The 21,278-nt window shown below is 49.4% G+C and overlaps 1 protein-coding gene across 3 annotated transcripts in view; it reads right to left on the reverse strand.

Moving 5' to 3' along the window:
• LOC132323528 (mitogen-activated protein kinase kinase kinase 3-like) overlaps positions 1-21,278 on the reverse strand; it is a 79,934-nt gene that overhangs the window by 13,721 nt on the left and 44,935 nt on the right. Inside the window, exons 4-9 of one of the 3 annotated variants that reach the window (XM_059838839.1) lie at positions 19,664-19,704; positions 18,575-18,674; positions 13,464-13,577; positions 11,855-11,966; positions 4,125-4,258; positions 1,497-1,570 (exon numbers count right to left, since the gene is read on the reverse strand). In XM_059838839.1, the coding sequence (XP_059694822.1) occupies positions 1,497-1,570; positions 4,125-4,258; positions 11,855-11,966; positions 13,464-13,577; positions 18,575-18,674; positions 19,664-19,704 (575 nt within the window). Of the gene's footprint in view, positions 1-1,496; positions 1,571-4,124; positions 4,259-11,854; positions 11,967-13,463; positions 13,578-18,574; positions 18,675-19,663; positions 19,708-21,278 lie in introns of all 3 variants that reach the window. The other 2 variants (XM_059838848.1, XM_059838830.1) reach the window with 2 other exon arrangements.

The following is a 21,278-nucleotide window of genomic DNA, read 5'->3' on the forward strand; positions in this document are numbered from 1 at the left end:
AGCTTTGTAAAGTGCTCTGAAACATATTCAGGTCAAAGCTGATCCCTGCTGTGGCAAAGATGAGTTTGTGGTGCTGTTCCTAACCCTCAGCCTGGTCACTAAACCTGGTGACTTGCTCTGTCCTCTTGGGCTAATGCCATCCCAAGCAACTGGCTGCAAGGCCTCCACCACCTCTTTTCAGGAATAGTCCTACTAACTCTTCTTCCTTGGAGTAATACAGCCCTCCTTGTGCCTTTTCCAGCTCCTAGACCCATGACTGGACACATTTGCCTGCTTTGAACATGAAATCAGGCCAGGCCACCCTCTCACAGACAGAGCTAAAAGCCTAGAGCTCTCCTCTCAGTTCACAGCAGAGCGTTACAAACAGCCCGTGCTCCTTCTGTTCTTCTTGGCAAAATCTGTGCAAAAGCAAAGCTGGGGCAGAGAGGTTGGGAACACAAGGAATCCAGCTTCGATACAGCCCTAACAATGAGCAAATACATCACAGGAAATTATTAAAAGCCACAGAAAGGAAATGGACCTTGATGCTGAGACAGGTCCAAAGCACACGGAGCTGCAAACCCGAAGCACGCTACACAATCAACCCAAGGCAGGCCTGCTGGAACTCAGCCTTGGGGCTGGATGGAACAGCAACAGCGGAAAAAAATAGACAACCTTTGATGCAGATGGAAAAAAAAATAGACTGCTTCCCAAAAGGACACTGTGTCTTATCCACAGCTCACCCTGCACAGCAGCAAACACAGGGATCCTGTGCACGTGGGAGCTGGGATCCAGCTCAATGGCAGCAGGCACTGAATCGCAGCCTGGCCCAGTACAACGTGTCCCAGTTGCTTCCTGCTGAGTAGCTAAACTTAGTTACTGCTCATCTGGTGTCCCCAGCACCTTGACTGACACGTCTGTGGCTGCTGGCACTGCACAGGGGCTGCTGAGTTTGCCAGTGGTCAGTGGAGAGCAGACAGCGTGCCTGGGGAGGAGGAGACACGGAGAGGCTGATGGAATATTGACCTGGTGACTGCAGAGAGCCAGAGGGGAAGGAGGTGCTTTGAGGGTGGTGAAGCACTGGAAAAGGTTGCCCAGAGAAATTGTGGATGCCCATCCCTGGAAGAGTTCAAAGCCAGGCTAAATGGAGCATTGAGTAACCTGGTCTAGTAGAAGCTGTCCCTTCCCATGGCAGGGGATTGGAAGTGGATGATATTTAAGGTCCCTTCCAACCCAAACCATTATGTGAGTCTGTGAGAATTTTCATCTCAAAAGCCAAAAAAAAAAACCTGGTCACACAAAGCTAAGCTTTCTCCAGCTCAGATTACTGCAATTCAAATCATTGCACAGACATCTGTGCTAGGATCTGGTTTTCAGCAATAAAGGTAAATTTGTTTTGCTCAGGTACATCCTCATCCCAACAGAAACCTCAGGGGTTGCCACTGATCCTGTTGCTCTGCTGCTGTGAAGCAGAAGCTGCAGTTCAGCTTGTGAACATGGTGTCACACACAACTCACCTGTCCACAGACCTGTCCAGTGACTGGCAGCTCCCAGACAGCGAATCATCAGGGCTGATGAACGCTTCAAGCATCTGACAGAGAAAGAAAAGGGGAAACAATAAAACCATGCACTGTAGCTTCCCAAGCTCCAGAACTAGCAGACCTCTGCAAGGTCAGCCATTTATGATGCCTTCTCTGCATTACTGTTCTTTCCAGTTGCTATTTGCTGGTAGGAAAACTGAAGCAAAGATCATTGGCATCCTGATGTTCAAAGCGTGCAGAGGAGTCAATGAGATTCTAAGTGCTCAAAGCATTTGTGAGAAATAATTATATTACTACTAAAGGAAAATATGTATCAGGACACAAATGATGTGCCCAAGGCCAAGTGGATATTGTGTACCACAGGCAGGACTGCAGCCCTGGGCTCCTGACTTCCCGAGCTGCCCTGGCACACGAGCCCAGCCTTCCTCTCTGCTGATAAGAGCAGCATCATCAGGGCTTTGGCTGGAAGAACCGGCTTGGCACTCACCAGCTCAGTGAAGTCAAAAGCTGCATTTGTGTTGCTTCCTGGATGAGACATTGTACTGGCCAGGGTTATTTATAGCTGGTTAGTAACAATAGAGGGTTTGTAAGGAGTGGTAAACCCTGGAGCTGTGTGCACTTCCACATGGAGCAGAGCCTGCTCCGGGCCACACTGTGCTGCCGGCGGTGCCATGCTCCCTCCTGGCTGGGGACATTCACTAACCCCTGCTCCACAGCTCACTCCTGGGAAAGCTGAACAACAAGGGTTAAAACACCACGTGGAGCCACACTTTGCTCTGCTTCCCACATTGCTCCTCCTTCCTCAACAGGCTCCCTTTCCCCAGGCTGTTCCCATCAGCTCTCCTCAGCCAGTTGTCAGCACAGCTCATGCTGTTTTGGCCAGGCAGTCCCAACTGTAAAGTGCAATTTTTCTCTGCTTCCTAGTTTTTACCCTAAAACCTCCTTCAAAATGCACTAGGCCAAAGAGGAGCAAGCACTCTGACAGAAGCCACTCCCCACCTCTGCCAGCCATGCCAGGTCTCTTCCAGCAGTTAAAGCTGAAACAGACTCAAAAGCATCAAATTGGGAACTGGAGTATGCTCCATACTCAGCCTCTGTTCATCTGCCAGGCTGGTCTCAAGACCACAGTTACATCACAGGCTTGCACAGGGCATTCCCCAAAAGGCAGCAAGCTCCAGCCTCTCTGAGTGGTTTTGCATGAGGCATATATGGAAGCAGCAGTACAAGAGCATTCTGAAGGTAAAAGCCCCTATAGGGAAAAGCAGAACTGCTCAATGAGGAAAGACAATAAACCCCAAACCATTCCCCAAACCCCTTTTCCCTGCTTTTACTTCACTAGCAAAGGGCTGTGGGCCACCCACAGTGTTGTTGGGGAAAAGCAAGGAGAGCATCTGGGAACCTTCATCCAGAGCAGGCTCAGGGCTCTGAATTAATGGAGCCCCACGAACAGCCAGTGGAGCTGGGCTGATTTACACCCAAGGGGGTCATGGGGACCCTCCCCCTGCACACACAGACACTTTGTCTTAATCCTCCCCAACATGTTTTGGAGGCATGTGAAAACAATGGAGAGCCAACTTTTGGCTGCAAGGAGCACATGATACATCTGCACTCTGACGCTGCCAAGATTCACCCGGAGTGACTTCTTATTTTATTAATGGCTGTATAATAAACTGTTGAAAACACAACTTTGCCATGGAAACACTGGCACAGCCTGCATGCAAATGTGGAGCTAAGTGGGTGCTTTTGAGTGTAGGAAATACACATCTCCCCAGGAACATCTTTGGGGGCCGGCATAGCAGCCTGATGGATTGAGTTTAGTGCCTTCCAGATGTCCCTCCTTAATACTAGGGATTCTTGGTCCTGTGTTTCCAGGAGCTTTGTAAGAATGATACATGCTCAGACAGCCCAGCTGACTTCACAGGATCTACACTAAGCTCTTCAGAGCTACAGATTGAGCAGAAGTGCAAACAGAGAGGGAGGTGTAAGCTGCTCCCACTGTGGTCCCCTGACACTGCAGAGCTTCCCTCACCATGGGTACCAAATTGACTGGAGGATGAGGTGCTGCTCAGCACTGAGGAACTTGCTGCTCTTTTATTACTGAAGGACTAGAATATATAATTTCCTTATTAAGAGAGTTAAAAAAACATAAATGGGGGAGGGTCAGAGACACAAAACCACAAAGGCTGTGGGCAGAGCCAAGAACTGTAACTGGAGCTCAGGCAGAAACACCACACGGGAAGCAGCCAGAGCTGCTGATATCCCCAGGCTGTTGCAATCGCAGGCAATCGGCTGCTTGGCACATTCCCTCGTGGTCCTGGGATCTGGGAATGCTGTGGCCACGAGGGCCTGGCAGCTGGTGCACACGTGTGCCCCAGATTTCTGCTGCTCCAGAGCTACCTGAGGTGCCTGGGTACATTTGCCATCCCCACTGGCTCTCAGGGTTCCTGGAAATCAGACTTTCCCAGGCACGTTAAGCCTGGGGGCACCCATTCCTGCAAAAAGGTGGTCTGAGCCCCAAGCACAGCACAGGCACTGCCAGAATGTACAGGTGGGAGCTCTCCCAGCAGAGCTGTCCCATTCCAGCCACACCCCAGCCCCACTCACGTTCTGGTCCATGGTCTCGGGGATGAACTCGCCCTCGCTGTTGATGCTGGTGTAGGAGCCCTGGCGGGCGATCTGCTGCTGCTCCTCGGGAACGCTGCCCGGCGGCGGAGAGCTGCGCCCGGTGTGCAGGGAGCCTGGGACAGGGACAGAGCCGGTCAAGGAGGGCACCCACCAACCCAAACCCTGCCAGAAACGCTGTCCCAGTCACCACAGAGCTCCTGGGTGTCAGCACAGGAGTCCAGGGCAGTGTAATAAGTGACAGAGACTCCTGAGCCATTCACAGAAGGTTAATTCACTTTATTAACAAAGCCATTGCTTTTTATATCCTAGTTCCCTACAGGTGGACTTGATTGGTCCTTTAATTAAAACACCATCACCAATGGCTAATTAAGAAACCACCCTTTGGTAAACATATCTCCATAACACATTCCCCATGTCCACAACACCAGGTGCAGCAAGTGAAGATGAGAATTGTTTATAATTCTTCTCTCTGAGCTTCTCACAGCCTTTCACAGAACGATGCCTGGGAAAGTTGTCTGTTGCTCTCTGTGACCAGAGAGCTGCTGCCACAGCTGGGTTTGAACTCATGAGGATGGGAACGGGGCTAGAGGTGTGATGCTGTTCATGGGCATCCTCCAAAGCTTTAGCACCAGGGAGGGTTTGTTACTGTGGGGCCACACAATGCATAGCACACCTGACCTTCAACACACCCTGGATCCTAAGAGCTGTCACTGTATCCAGGTGTGATGCTAGAAAGGAAAGAGCTCTGGGAGTTCTGCTGTGATACAATCAGTCAGTCTCAAAGCAAACCACAAACCCACCTCCCCTTTGACCTCTGGGCATTCTCTCTTGTCCAGGCATGTGGGAAACAGCCTGGCTGTGCTCAGTGCAACACCACTGAAACACTTGTTATATGGAAAACAACTTGCACTCAAATACCTTCTTCTCCCCCCTTTCCCTAGACAAAAGTAAAGATGAAAGAAAACCAGCCCTCAAACCCAAAAACCCCAGGGCAGGAATGACCTATGGGATCAGTTGCCCCATTTTTGGCCAAGGGAATTGCCTCCCCTGCCTGTAACCCCAGAGCTTCTATCCCGTGCATCCTATGCACAGACATCAAAGATTCCACTGGCTCCTTCACAGGGCTTGTTTTGAAGAAGGTGATTTCCATTTTGCACCTGGGAGAGAACCCCACAGCTTCTTTATGAAGGTGTTCCACTCCTCCTGTTTATTCCCCCAAATCCACTCTATCCTTGTGCCTTTTCAAGCTTTAGGAATTGCTGCCCTTGCCTGGCCCAGCTGCAGAGTCTTGGCTCTGTTTGACTGCCTGCAGTCCCTCCCCTCCATCCCTGTGCTGTCATCACTCCAAGGCAGGGAATTGCTGACGGAGATCCGTGTGGATCCGTGCTGGAGCTTCAGCTGGCATTGTGCACTGTGAGCTTTCAAACAACACAACAACTTGTCTTCATGCAGACTTCTGAAAAGCACACATCCTTGAGGAGATGGAAAGCACATGGAGATGTCTTTCCTCGCATTTTGTATCCATTTTGTGGCACTCCCCCCAGTTCTTGGGTTCTTTACCACCACTTGCTAACAATATGCCCAGGGCTGAGCACAAGGGAAAGGTACTGGGAGGGGGTCTACCCCATCATGGAGAGTCAACACCGACCTATTAAACAACACTTCTGCCTCTTCTGCATCACATGACTGTGCCAGATGGATCTCTGGAATAAATCCAACTCCGTGGTCAACACGACCAACCCGAGTTCCCACCTCTCACTTAAGCAGATACACATCAGGAGCTGTGAATGTTAACAGTGTCACACTTGCATTAAAGATCATTAAATCAGGCCTTTCTGCTGGATTTACACCAAACACACAGATTTGTCTGTCCCATGCTACATCTTCCTTCTGACTCCTTGCTTAGATTGTAAAAATAAAAGTCATATGGCATTGAGTTACTTTTTTTTTTTTTCTTCTTCCTATTTTCTCCTTCACAGATTTCCTGCAGGATAAGAACACAGTGAAAAAACTCCAACTGAAGTAATGCCAAGATCAAGAGAAGAGAAACTCTCAAGTGCTGCAGCACTCATAACGAACTGGCTTTCCACCAGCCCCAAAACAAAACCAGTTGGGAAGTACAGCATCCTCTCTTTGAAGATAAATAAATAAACTTTTAACTGTTGAGCAGTTCAGGCACCCTGAATAAATCACTGCATCAGCAGCCCCTCATTTGCTCAGCAGATGCCAATCTGGAATGCAGCACAAGGACATTTGGGTGGCTCTTGCCCCAGAAAGCTGCTGAGGATTTAGTGAGGTGTAACTGCTGTATCTTAGCCCTGCTGAGCATTTCTGTTACTGCTGCAATGAGCTGTGGATCTGCTCATGCATTACTGGAATCTCTTGCTCCAAGGACCCACTTGTTATCCAGAAACCCTTTGACTATGATTTTACCAAGATCTGTGCATGCCCTCTTTGACTCTGAACGCAGGGAGTTAAACCAGATTTATCATAAGCACAAAGACTTCCCATGATCTCCCATTAAACCTTTGCCTGTAACAACTACTCCCAGCCATAGATCAGCTGTGTTTGACCTTCCAGAGTCACATTTCCTGCCAAAAACTTTAAAAGGGAATAAGACACCAGCTATTTCCCAGCAGGTGAGGAAATTAAACAAAGTGCTTAGGCTTTTGCATGCTTGGAAACTGCTGGAGTGAAGCAGATCCCTTTTCAGCCAGGCTGTTTGGGCAGAAGTGCTGCCCAAAGTACTTTCTGCAGCTTCACACCTCCAGGAGCACTGCTTGCTGCTGCTTTGCATCCATGCATGTTCTTCCACCTGGGAGAAACATGGGGAGGTGCTGGGAGCAGAGCTCTGGGGCTCAGGGTTGATTCCCCACTCCAGCCCTATCCTGCTCTGGTAACAAAACCTCAGGCAACCCCAGTGCTGCTGGAGGAGGGCAGGAATGGAAAACAGGGCTCAGAGAAACAGAGCAACAGTGGTACTTCATGGCAGGCTTAATCCATAGTGGGGAAAACACATTGGATATATTGGATAATGCTGATTAATCCACCCCAAAGCAGAGGAAGAAACAGACAGAAAAGCCCAGATGTGCCTGTTTGACACATCACAGGGGCTCTTCACCCTTGACCTAATACTCAAGAAACAGCAGCAGCACCAGACAGGGAGAAGAGGCCCCCAAGGGACTGTCCTGGGGTCTGCGGGACATCATGTCACCTCCAGTGGGGAGGATTTTCTGAAAAAATCCTTTCACCCAGGATTTTTCTCCTGGGAAGCTGAGAAGCCTCAGAGAAAAGGAAAACAATTCTTATCTCATTTGCTTCTCCTGTGTTTTGCTCCTGTGGAATGTGTTTGGAGATTGTTTACCCACAGGTGATTGTTCCATTGCATTCTGCTGGGAGTTGTTTTCACTCTTTGGCCAATCAGGGCCAAGCTGTGTCAGGACTCTGGAGAGAGTCACGAGTTTTCTTTAGTATAGTTTAGTTTAGTATTCTTTACTATAATATAGTATTATAAAAATAATAAATCAGTCTTCTGAGAACATGGAGTCAGATTCATCATTCCTGCCTTTGTCTGGGGGGACCACAAATACAACAGGGGATGGGGCAGGCTGTGAGGCACTTCTATACAGGCACAGTGCTGGTCAGATCTCAGCAGCTCTTTTTGGGATTCCTGAACTCAGAGTTGGCCCTGGTGGAGCATCTGACCTCAGATACTCTCTGCAGCAAGGTGCTCTGGGGAGGGATTCCAGCTCCACTTACACACACGAATGTAAAGCCATAGATTTGAGAGGAGAGCACAGAGTGTCCTGAGGACACAGAACCAGGACAGCACGGAGACTCACAGTCAGTGCTGGCACCCACTGGAGCCTTTCATGTTCCCTTCTGCTATTTTTCTTTAAGAAGTGCCTTTCATGCAGTATGTGCAGAGCTCGAGGTGCTGCACGTACAGCCAGCTCCCCTGTGCCAGGCTTGGCTTCCCTCCGCCCCCGCATTCCCTGGCTTCATCTTCCCCTGCTCTTCCCAAAACTTCACCCACTCCTGACCAGCATCAAGCAGGGAAGAGAAGCCCCTGAGCAGCCAGAGCTGGGGAGAGTTTGCTGGCAGCTGCCACCACTCACAGCTGCAGCCACAGGGAGCCCAGCCCTGGGATGACGTTCCCAAACAAGGGACACCACGTCAGGATGTGCTGCTCCTCTGAGCCCTGGCAGAGACACCAGGCTCAGGACAGGGCTGCAGAGGAGAAAGAGACAAACCTGCTGGAAATTTCTCTCTCTGGTCCTGTCAAGGGGAGCTGTGAGCAGATGGGTCAAATCTTCCTTTATTTCTTATTTTCTAGTGGGCTCCCTACAAACCTCCCTCCTGTCCTTGCTGATCCTTCTGAGCATGGATTTCTACATTTTGATTTGAGGCAAATTTAGGGTACTTTTAAACTAATAAGCAAAACAGAACCCACTTTCTAGTTCTAAAGCAGTTGGCATGGTGCACATAGATAAATTTTCCTCCTCTTCTCAAAACAGAGCAGGTTTCCTCCATCCTAACTCCTGCAATGCTCCTGGTCTGGAGAGAGCTGGCAGGCACATGAAACCATGGCTCAGCAGCCTGGTTTTCCACGAAAAAATACAGTAAAAGAAAGCTTCTAGTAAATGTTTCTATTGAAATGGTGATGCTGGTAGGGCTGTTAAATAATTTTTGGATACTGTTCCAAAACATGTATTTCTTCAAAGTAAATAAAAAAACCCCTCAGTTATCTGAAAATCCAGAACCCAAAAAGTTTTCTTTTTTCAGTCCAAGCTCCCTTGAGCTTTTGCTGGCCAATAAAAAACTGGAAGGGGATTTCCACTGCAAAAGTTTATGAGGAAAAAAAAAAAAAGAAAACATTGACTTTGCATAAGGTTTTTCAGGGACATGGCATGAAGACATTTTCTGCCCAGCAGAAGCAAAAATAGCTAAATCTTCCCCAGAACATCTCCCTCCCTTCCAATGTGCTTGTGCCAATTACATACAGTTTTATTATTTTCCACTGCTGTTTACATGGCAGAGTCAGCAGAAACACATGAGACATCTCAGAAACACAGAGAACATGACCCTGAACTACCTTTTAGTATAAAGACACTTTAAATCTCCTTTTAAATGTGGTTTCAAGAGAAAAGCTGAACTGAATTAAGATCCTCTTTTGATAGCAACCACTTTGATGACAGCAGAAGGAAAACACTGTGAAATGCCTTGTGACTGGAAGGGAAGAAGAGTTTTTCCTGCAGAATTCCCAGCCTCTTAGGATGCCTTTTGACTATGCACCAAGTTCAGTGAAATCCCCACTGCAGGAAAACAAAACACAGCATCATGTCTGTCTGTCTGTTCCCTGATGCTGAGTTTTATGCTCCATTTGAGATGCTGCTCTCCCTTTCAGCTTGCTGGAGTTTCTGCCCAGCTGTTGGATCACCCAGTTCTGACTCAGGAGGTCAAAAATGCATCTGCTGGATTGTGAGCACCCCCTAAGCAGAGCTGCAGTAGCTTCCTACTGACCCCAGATATCCCACAGAGAGGAGTGACCTTCTGTTAACATGCTGAAACCTCCTGGCAAGACTGTTGGCTTACAGGGAAAAAGAAACAGGTATGACTGATGCTTGGGCTGGTTACTTTTGCCACCTGACCATGTAAAAGTGCCAAGGGCTCAGAGTTTGGCACATCAGCTCCTGGAAATCCCAACTTTAGCACACTCTGCATGCCACAGCTGGTGCTGCCCAGGGCTCCTCCTCCATGACCTTGATTAAAGCAGCACATTATGTCCATCCCTCCACTCTGCTCTTCAAGCATTCCCTCAAAATCCATTTGTACCTCAGGCTCTCACCCTTGCAGAGCTGATATCTCACCCTTTGTCTGCTTTGCCTTGGCTCAGGGCATTCTTAAGGCAGTGACACCTCACAGTCAGTGGTGCAGAGCTGGTCAGGAACCAGGAGCACCAAAACAGGAAGGACAGGCCAAAGCATGGAAATAAAAGTTGGTAGGAAAGGCTTAACTTTGCAAGAACCCATCTTCCCACTAGCACAGCTACACATGGAATCAACCCTGCCCATCATGCTCAAGCTCACATGTCAGTGACAGATCCCAGTGCCACAGCTCTTTGCTCATTAACAGCCTAACATGTACCAAAAAAAAAAAAAAGGCAGCAGAGAGGTTTTGCTCAAGAACATTTTCTGACACCCTGTACTTTATGTGTGCATTTCATTCTGGGTCATCTAGTGACTCTGCCAAACTCTCAAAAACCATGTCAGCTAGGAGAAAAAAACCAACAAATCAATAGAAAAAGACAAGCCTGGTAAATCCAAACACCAGGCTCAAGGAGAGCCCTTGCACAGGTACCACCCACCCCTGGCATCAGTGAGAGCTGGGCATGGCTGCACAAGGGCTGTGCTGGACACTAGAAGAACCTTTTCTATACAACTTGTCTCAGATGCAGCAAACCACAGGATTTGTTATCAGCACAGGCTATGAAACAGAGAAGGGGCAAGTCCTTGGAAAAAACCACTCATTTGTTGCACAGAGAAGAGTTGGGAAGTGTTTGCTGCCATATAAGTACAGAGGATCTTTAGAGGATGAAGTATTTCTCTGTGTGTATTTCTGAAGGAGGTCCCCACTTTGTTCAGGGCTGTCAGTTCTACAGCTGGCAAGTACTTGCACGAAAATGTTAAAGATCTGTAGAAATTACCCTTTAACTGCACCCAGAGACACAGCAGAGAACAGTCACTGTGTGAAAAAGTCCTTCCTCCTGCCTGCAGGCTGGAATAGGAGTAATTCTGCTCCTGCTATACAGTCCTACATACTGCTTTACCAGCTCTGCACAGGGTGCCCTGCTCTCTACAAAATCCTCCAAGGTTCTTCACACAAAAGCTCCTACAGACAGCTGACCAACAGGATTTCAAAAAGCTCAGAGTATTTTAGAAAGCAAGGAAGGCATAAACTCAAGCCCAGAAAACCAAAGAGAAAACCACAAAAGGCTACAAACAAACTCCAGTTCCTGCAGGGCTGCAAGAGCAGACCAGGTGTTTGCCAGGATGGCTTCAGGGCTTGCAGGTACCTGCTCCCAGCACCTCTGAAGGAAAGGGATGCTCCCCTTTCTCTGGAATGTCAGCACTGCACACATGCCCCAGGAAACCCCAGAAACAGCTACCACAGATGTCATTTCACCCACAAGAACAGACTGGTGGCACACAGACACTTCTTTGGTCTTTATGTGGTGAAGCTGGTCCCAGCTCAGGAGCTAAGGAGCCTGAGCCCACTCTCCTGCCACCTGAGAAAGGGGGACAGAAACTCAGAGAACAATAGCACATGCTTAAAAGGAATCACCAAAGGTGACAAACAGCCTTGGCTTTCTACAGATTATCACTCTGCACTTTGATAAACCTCAGTGGAATCAAATCAACTGGAAAATTTTCATCACTGCATTTCCCACCCCCCAATGACAGCCCAGGTCCCCCATTCTCTTCACTTCTGTGCTCAGAGTGGCTCTGCTCAGCACAGCCTCCCCCAGCCTGCAGAGCCTCTCTTCCTCAGGCTCAGCAAAAGCAGCAACTGCACTGAGTCACTCTGGGGACATCAGGGTGGCCATCCAGACTCTAACACCCACGGGGTTGTGCCAAAACAAGAGGGAGAGGGTGGTGGCCAGGCTGAAGCAGCACAGGACTCCCCAGGGAGCGTTGTGGCTCACTGACCTGTGGAATACTTGCGTGTCCTCTCTGAGTCTTTGTACAGGGATCCCATGATATCACCCATGGATCTGGAGATCCTCATCTCATGCTGCTTGCTGTTGTTGGGCTGCAGGAGCTGGTGATCAGACAAAGGGAAAGATCAGAATTGGCCAGAGCCCTGTGGACACACCATGTGAAACCCTGTGTTTGGCTCCCTGTGACCCTACTACCCAAGAACTATTTAAAAAAAAAAAAAGAGAGAGAAAGAAAGAAGACATGCACGTAATCTAGAGTGATCCAAAAACCATTCACAAACAAGTCACATCTGCTAATAAAACAGTCTAATAAGATTAAGCTCCCACAGATAATGGCAAATACAGATATTTGACATAAAAGACTGTTCCTGCACTCCATTATCTCCAGATAGGTACGGAGACTGATCACTGGACTGAAAACATTGCAATCCCAAAATCAGCACCTCTGCCCCCTGCTCCCAAGACTCCAGTGGCAACTGAGGCACTGCAGAGGTTCCTCTGCAACAGGGCAGAGGAACAGAGAGGGGAAGGTCAGGGAAGACAGGTAAGAGAAGAGCAAAGAAAAGCATATCCAGCTGGTAACTTGGTAGTGGCCAGGTTTTACTAAGAATCTAAGACCACACATTACAGTGAACTGGGATTTTATGATAATTTGATGTATGACCTCAGAACCGTGTGCTCTCACACCCAGGAGCATGGCCACATGCTTCAGGAAGAGATGGACCTGCTCTCAAGGGCAGGCATGGATCCACCTGGCTCTTCTGCTCTCAGCAGCTGACTTGCAGCACTGCTGTGCTCTCACAAATTGCCCCATTTCCACCCAGGCTTTAGGAAACCCCAACTCAAGGCTCAGTTTCCCCTGGGACTCTGCTCCCTGCACTTCCCAAGCCTCTCAAATGGAGTGGAGAAGCTCCAAGGGCTGTGAGTACCCGCAGAAGAATGGGGATAAGTGAGTTTCAAGACTCCCAATCTCTCCAGTACTTCTAGGAAATGAAAAGAAGAAACAAAAGTTGCAACATCTACAAATCCCTTTGCTTTACAGCCTGTGCTTGGGGCAGCACGACATGTGCTTTGGCAAGACACTCTGTGCAAGCAAGGTCAGGCTAACAGGCTTAACTGCAAAATCACTGAGCTCAGGAAAAAACTAATAAATAAATAAAGATGGAAAAAACCCAGAGAGTCCTGCATGAGACTGAAGGATTCTGCAGTTTGCTCTTCCCAGCCTTTAGCACGGCTGCAGCACGTGCAGGGAACAGTCCCCACGCTGCCACCCAGCACAGCAAGGGCCAGGGCATCACCCTGAACACAGAGGAGAGCTGAAAAGGGATGGTGGCAGCACCTCTAGAAAGAAAGCACAAGGAGTCCTCTCAGCTCGGAGGGTCAGTCTGGTATTTAACCCTCCACAGGATGCAGGAGCCAGAGGGAGCTCTGGGCTGCTATCACAGGAAGATTTCTGAGCAGCTGAGCCAGAGCAGGGCTGACCCCCCTGATGACCAGCCCTCTGCTCTGCACCATCAGCAGACTCCTCTCCACCCCCCAGCACAATAACAAGGCATCTCAGGCTGCACACAAAGGAGCAGAGAGGGTGAAGGGCTCACGTTCGCTTTCTTTGGAGCGCTCACAAGGATCCGCAGGCTCTTCAGGGAAGGGCTCAGCTCCAACTGTTCCATGGCTTTGTCCAAATCTTCCTGGGATTTCAGTGGCATCAGGAGCTGGAAGGGATTAAACAAACACCAGAGGATGGCAATGTCACACTTCTGGGTAAACAGAAGGAGGCAGATTCCTGCAGGGAGCAGCCTGGGAATCGGGGGATGAGGGAGGAACCCAAAGAGGTGATGGAATATGGGGCCCCCGTGCCCTCCTGCTCTAATAATTTCTTCCAAGACCTCATTTGCTGAGGAACAGATGCAAAAAAAGTCACAACAAACAACATCTGCAAGGAGAAAGCTTAAAGGTCACACCAGCAATCCAGTGTGGGAACAGCAGAGAGCTGGGATGAAACCTTGGGCTTGCTGCCTGCTACTCTAGGGCTGATCTGATTCTGCAGGCAGGACCTGCTGCTACCCAGCCCCAGAAGAACCCCACACGCAGAAGAACCCTCCAGTTCTTGCTGGGTTGATGGTCAGGCAGTGGTGCTCCAAGACACCAGTGAGTTGCACCCAAGGATTTACTCTGGCAGTTGCTTTGTGCCCTTCCCCACTGCTGTAACCTGTGCTCCTGCACACTGACACAGCTCCCTAGTGCCTGGCCATCAGGTGAAACCAGGGAACATCCCACAAATAAAAGTCTTTTTCCTTTTGATGTGAAAATTGTGCATTGCTCTCCTTCCAAGAACCACTTCTTTCACTCCCAGCAGAACAAATTCAGCTTCTGCTCTTTATAAGAACAGAGAACTACACAGTGCCGTGTCTGTCAGGCAGCAAAAAGCCCTGATGTTTTCCTGGGAAATGGCAGATTATTGCCCTCATACCTCCACGGGGAATGTGACCCTCCCAACCCTGCTGTGTGGTGTACCATGTCCTGCAGACAGCCTGCAAAGCCTCCAACACCCGACACAGCTGCACTTCAGAGGAGCTCTGTGGCCTTCTGCTGCCCTGGGCTAAGATTAAAAGCACAACTTCTTGCCCCTGATTCCAGGATATTCTGCCTAATCTCACAGCAAACAGGCCTCAGCCTCTGCAGGTTGCCCGGGGCACTGGATCCAACACAGCACATGTTATTCTCAGCCTGTGCCAAAGTACACTGTAACTCCACTGACCAAAGGCACGGAGCAGCCACAGCTCCCAGCAGGCTCTCACTGGGAGCCACAGCTTCCCAGAACTCCTGAAAGGTGGCTCAGCCCTCTGGGTGATCAGAGCTCCTGCCACCAGCCACAGCAAAGCCACCTCAGAGCAGCTGCCACACACGGTGACACTCACAAGCCAACTGGGACAACCTTTTTGATCCCAGGGTGTTGCCAGGGGTTTGGCTGGTGGCCCGTAGGCAAATACACCTCAGACTGTGTGCTCCTGGCCTTGTGGCCAAGAAGGCCAGTGGTATCCTCGGGTGCACTGGGAAGAGCACTTGCAGCAGGTCAGGGAAGGGATCCTGCCCCGGTGCCCAGCCCTGTGAGGCACATCTGGAGTGCTGTGCCCAGCTCTGGACTCAAGAGAGACAGGGAGCTCCTGCAGCTGGGCCAGCTGAGGCTGCGAGGAGATGAAGGGATTGGAGCATCTCTCTTATGAGGAGAGGCTGAAGGAGCTGGAGCTGCTCAGGCTCAAGAGGAGATGCTGAGAGGGGACCCCATCCCTGTCTGTGCCTGTCTGCAGGGAGGGCTCGGAGCATGGCCCAGGCCCTGCTCCCTGTGGGCCAGCAACAGGACAGGGGGAACAGGCTGGAACTGATGCCCAGGAAGTTCCCCCTGGACATGAGGCAGACCTTCTTCCCTGTGCAGTGACTGAGCCCTGAACAGATTGTCCAGAGAGGCTGTGGGGTTTCCCTCCTTGGGGATATTCCAAACCATCTGGACACAATCCTGTGCCATGTGCTTCCCTCTCTCTTCTTGTCCCTACTTAAGAAGGGAGGCTGCACCAGATGACCCATTCTGTGATCCTGTGATTTCCGCTCATCCTTCATTCATATTTGAGTGAACAATCTGTATTCCCCACAGATATCAGACAAAGATGGTACTGAGTATGTCTCCTAAATGCAGTGCTCAGCCTGCTCCCTTAAGCAGCAGAGGTGGAGAGATTCCCTTGGAGCACTGTTTAACCCTCTTGAGGTTCACAAAGGCTCTGCCTCAAGCAGACCAGGCTTCTCCACTACACACCCCCAGACAGAACTGAGAATGGTGGAGAGCTGCTCTCCCTAATTTCACCACCAAGCAGAATTTGACTCTAAATTCTAAGCTCAGCCCCACTGCTCACCCATCCCTTCACTGAGCTCCTCACAAGTGTTCAGAGCAATCCCTCAGCTGCTGCTCTGAACAGAATGTTCTGTAGGTCACTCCATCTCTCTCCAACATCACAACATGAACATGTTTGCATGCCTCCTTCAGAGGAGCCAAAAACATCAGGGAGAAATTGCCCTCTTGTAAAAGGGACTGGAGCCAGTATTTAGCTTGGCTTTACCCATTACCCACATCTGGCGAGAAAATTCTGCTCCATTTGGCTTCCAGACTGTGGCACATATGGATATCAGGAACAGGTATCTGCTAGGCATGAAACTCAAAACAGACTCATGCAGAACCATGGAAGTAACTGCCAGGGTGGATTTCCAGAAACTGGCTTTATTTGATCTGAAGACTGAGTAGCTGTGATTAACAGCAAAGTTTACCTACACAGAAGTTGCACAAACAGAGCTTACTGTATTTTTTTTCTTGCTTTTAAATAATATCCTTCCCTGGAGCCTGATGTTTTAGTGGGGGACTTGATGGTCTCTCCACTGCAGGTTGAAAAAGTGAGGGCAAAGGCTGAGGTTTCACCAACTACAGCAGCACTGTCAGACCTCACTCCGTAAGACACCACAGAAAGCCAAAGAATTGTAGGAAACAGGGTTGGGGAAAAATCGGAGAGGTCAATTAGTTCATCTTCCTGCCCAATGCAGGACCAACTGGCATCAACAATTCTCAACAAATGTTTGTTAAATATGCTTTTATCTCCTCCCTCCCCCCCGTAATGGTGCCTCTGCCATTTCCCCAGGCTTTAACTCTCCCTAAGCTCCCAGAATGATGCTGAGGGGCAGCCGTGGGGGAGACAGCAGGAGGTCAGAAGTGGTGGCACATGGAGGTTCAGGGAACTTCTGCCCAAGGTCATATCACAAGTTGGTGTCTGTGCTGCCCCTGGCCAGGCCAGGCTTTGCTGTCCCACTGCTCAGAAAGAAGAGCCCAGCCTAGAACTAACACAGACATGCCCCATGGGGGACACCCATGGCCAGGCCCTGCTCTTATCTGCACCAGCCCCAGCCTGCTGATTCCGTGGTCCCACCAGGATGTGATTCATGTGTGCCCTGCTCCACCCAGCTGGCATGCTCATCTCACTGAGCCTGGCCTCAGGACACCTCCTCCACCAGGACAGGGATTGCCACTCAGTGAGATTTTGCAGGGGCCTGCTAACCTCAGTCTAAATTTGGTCTACAAGGTGCCACTGCAAGAGAGGTGTCTGATGGCAGCAAAGAATTCCTGCACAGCTCCCCTGGAGCATAAAGACAGGGTGAAATATTTAACTGCAATGAGCCTGTGCTCACCTTCCCTCTGAAACTTGCAGTCATGACACCCAAAACCCTGAACCAGGAGCCAGATGCTGGGGTGTCACCACGTGTGCATGTAGTCCCCAAAGATCCCTCTTGTCTGTTTATTGTGTTTCCAGAACAACAACCCTGAGTTACTACTCCTCAGACATCTTCCCAAAGCTGTGGGTTCTCACAAAGTGGAACTTTTAAGTGCAGGAAAACAAAGATTGCCCTAAGAATTTAGGAGTACCCAAAGGCCTGATCATGGACCTGCTATGTGCTGTGCACATGCCCAGAAAGACAGTCTCTAACATGGGATAAAATGCATTATTTAAGCTTCTGTTTGCTGTTGTTGGAAAGAAATCCTCTTCCAGTGGGAAGAAACCTGGAATGAAATGAGTCATTCCTGGAGAATTCAATGGCAGGCTTTTCCCAGGAGGCTGTCAAAGAATGCCCAAGATTAGAAACCTGACTGCATTCAAAGTCAAAACCCAGTGGACACTTTGGTATCATGAGGCACCTATTGTAAAAGAATAGGAACTTTCTTTGTGGAGCAAATCTCTGTTGAAACAGAAAGGAGAAAATAATAAATGGGGGTGGGAATAAAGAAGAAAGGTCTCTTTAGGACTTCTCTCTCCATTCATACTTTAATCAAAGGCTGCAGGTCATCTGCAATTAATACTTGAACAAGCCAGCTGCCAGGGCAGATCCAAAAGGACGTGTGTTTAAAAGCCCACCTCTTTGCCATTTGGCCCTCTCCTCCTTCCCAAATCCAAACCCACCTCAAGAGTCCAGTGGCTGCAGATGCCTCACAGGAAAACACTGAGCACACCAAAAGAGATGCCAAGGATTCCCCCCTTCTGCTAACAGCCCTCAGCAGGACCCTCCTTCCACACACCGTGCTGGGCTCAAAAGTGGGAAGAACACAGAGGCCTATGTGATGAGTGATGGAGGAGAAAGACCTCCTAGCCTTAAAATGCAAGGCTTGCAGAGGGAGGGTTTCTTGGCTGCTTTCATGTGGCCACAGGGGCTGCTGGAGGAACGTTCAGTGATGCACATCTCACTGCAGACCCAGCCACGAGAACGTGCACGTCGTGCTGGGGGTTTGGGTGAGACAAAGTCAGGGCTGGGTAAAAGAAAACTGTGTGAGCAGCACTGTCCCTCCTGCTCTGCACCTCACACTCCTGCAACTGCCCCCCAGGTGGGAAGGCTTCACATCCCTGATGGAGGGAGGGGGAAAAGACAATGCTCCTGTGTAACAGGCCTTACTTGGAATCATTTTGACAAAGGAAAATCCTGGCTTGGAGGCTGAGAATCCATCTGAGCTGTGTTCAGACAACAGCTCTTGTGCACTCACTAGCTGGGAACCACAAAATGAGGTTATTTTTCTTCAGATCCAAGTAAAACACAGAATCAGGGCCTTCAGAACAAGCCACTGCTCAATTCTGAAGTTGGCAGCAGGCACCCCAAAGCTGCCCCTCAGCAGTAAGGAGAAGAGTACCTCATTGCTCACACAGACCAAGTCCATCGTCTGCCCGAAAGCATCCGTGACCTTCTGCACCACTTCCTTGAATCTGACTGGTCTTGGGAACTGGATAATCCTGTACACACAAACAAACACAACAACAGTCTCAGTTTAGCAGAAGCATACTGGAATTTGGGGTTTGACTGACAGAACAGAAGAAAGGACTTGTATTCCATCACAAAGCACAAGGACTGCTCCTTGCCTTTACACTCACAGAAATGCTGCTCCTCTGCTCTGCCCAAGAGGGGACTTGACTACTCTACAGGAATATCTACCAAAAATCTTTGTGCAGCAGCTCTGCTCCTCCCTCCAATGTGAATACAGGTGGAAAAAAGGCAAGTCCAGCAGGCAAACCCAGACCAGGCAATGGTCAGTGATTTATCATCTCTGTTTTCAGCAAGAGGCTCTGAATAGGGAGGAGGGCTGGAAGTGGGGATGATGCAGTTTGGCATCCTATGACTCTCCTGTACCATCACACACAGCACCTCTATAGGTACTTACAGCAGGTACAGTCTAACCCTAAAACAACACTACTTAAATTTTCTTTGGCTTTAACATGCACCTTGGACCATCAGCCTGTGTCCTGCCCTGTCACAGTCACCAAGCAGAGGTGATTCCATGAAAATGTCAAGCAGGGAAGGGCGGACAAGCTTTAACTCCCAGCCCTATTTTTATGGGACCCATGCCCAAAATCTGGTTATCTTAAGTAAGTGTCATGGACTGCTAATCAAAGGACACATTTCTGTAGAGTTCCAGCTCCACTGTGCTTCAGCAGGGCTCAAGAATTAACAAGAGAAAAGGATCCAAGTGTGCACCCAATGTCCCTGGTAAAAGAGGCATTTAATGACTTCCAGCTTGGAACCATTTTGCTTGGTGCAAATCCCAGGAGCTTCTTGTGGCAAATGGGATGATGAGGCAGGGCTCTTGCATATAAAAGTGCATCTGATTTTAGGGGAATGAATCCTGCTGTGAGCTCAGCTGCAGCTGGCTGAAGTCAGCAGGACAGTGTTGGGTGAAAAAGGTAATTTTTCCCTGTGTTCACAGGGGACTGGACTAGGTACTTACCTCTTCTCTCCTTCATATTCAAACTTGATCCTGACACTTCGCTGCTGAAAGAAAAAGCAGAGAATGGTGAGGTCCCAAACTGCATCCTGGATTGACCCATAGACCCAAAGCTGACAGGAGCTCTCAGGGAGACTCTCCTAACTCAGCAAGGCATCTGGTTTATTTAGGCCAAGCTGCCTGGTGGACTCACAGCCTTTGGGGACCCTCAACATTGCTGAGGAATGTGCTTGTCAAAAAAAAAATTCTTCTGTAAGCAAGAAGACACTCTCCTCTATAACTACTGTTAGTTTTAATAAAATTAATTCATCAAGCTGAAAATTGTTCTGAACTCTTGGGAGTAAGGCACTATTATCAAAGAGGCCAATATGGCAAGAGTCTGATGCCTGCCCACCTTCAGTGCTTCCCATGGTTTTATCCCAGTACTTTTCTGTTGGAAACCCAAGAACCAAAGCTCAGAGGCTGTTTACTAGTACACAGGAATATTTGGGGTGAAGAATTAAGAAGTAAAAGGAAGCATTCTCTAATGGAAGTGGAGACAGTCTAAAATTTTGAAGCCAACAGTGCTGGGATGGTTGAAGGGCTGGTTGCTATTTTGTTAGGACCTACAAAATGCAAAGTGTATCAGGCCCAATACACAATGCACAGCCAATGCCCCCCCTGAACTGACCCACTGCTCACCTCAAGGGAAACCACAAAATTTGCCCAAAGAAGAGCCAGTGGAATCACAGGCACACTGGGCACACAGCTGTGCAGGAACCAGTAAAAACCACTTCTCCCACCCTCTGTTTGTGCATATTTAGCAGCAATCAAGACCACAAGGAGCTTTTTCATTCCTTCAGCTTCTCAAGCCAAGTCTGAGCCAAGCATGCCTCTAGCATCCCTTAGATCATTCCAGGACTTTCCGATGGTCTCCAACGCAGATCAAACCCCTCTTTACTCCCCAGACCAGGTCTAGTCACCCCACTTAACCAGCATTTTCCTCCCCACAGTGCCCACCAGCCTCCTCAAACAGCTCTCTTCCCATGCAGAGAGGAGTGCTGGCCACCTCCCTCCGAGGTGTAACCCCAGGGAGGGCTCGGTCCCGCGCCGCCGGCGTCTCGCAGGGATAACTCCCAGCTGGGTGGGTGACAGCCCTTCCTGAGCACAGCACTTATCTCTGGGCCTGGGCTGCCAGTGTGTGAAGGCACACTTTCCATCCTGTCAGAGGGAAAGCAGAGCTGCAGTGAAACAGCTTTGTTCCCAACTAGGAAAAGCAGCTGGAGCGGCGCCCTCGGGTTTGTTTTTCAAGCGACAGCTCCTCGAGTTCTGCAAACACCCTCTGAAATTCAGGAAGTCGAGGCTGGAGGCAATTCTGTTGAAAAGCTTAAACAGATTCAGGGTAAACAGGCTGGATCACCCAAAATGCATCCTTGTTATCTCTGTTCATGGCATTTTCTGGGCTTCCGGAAGGGCTGGGAAGAGCCGGTGCTGGGACAGTCACCAAGTGGGGCACTCCAGCAGTGATACAGGCCTGTGCTACACAGGCACTTACATCACCTCGCTGGCTGGAGCCAGTTCTCCAGACCCACAAAGCTTGGACAGTCTCCAGGTTCATTTCCAGAACCAGGCCCAACTT

The sequence above is a fragment of the Haemorhous mexicanus genome, chromosome 1, assembly GCF_027477595.1.
Source record: "Haemorhous mexicanus isolate bHaeMex1 chromosome 1, bHaeMex1.pri, whole genome shotgun sequence".
NCBI lineage: Eukaryota > Metazoa > Chordata > Aves > Passeriformes > Fringillidae > Haemorhous > Haemorhous mexicanus.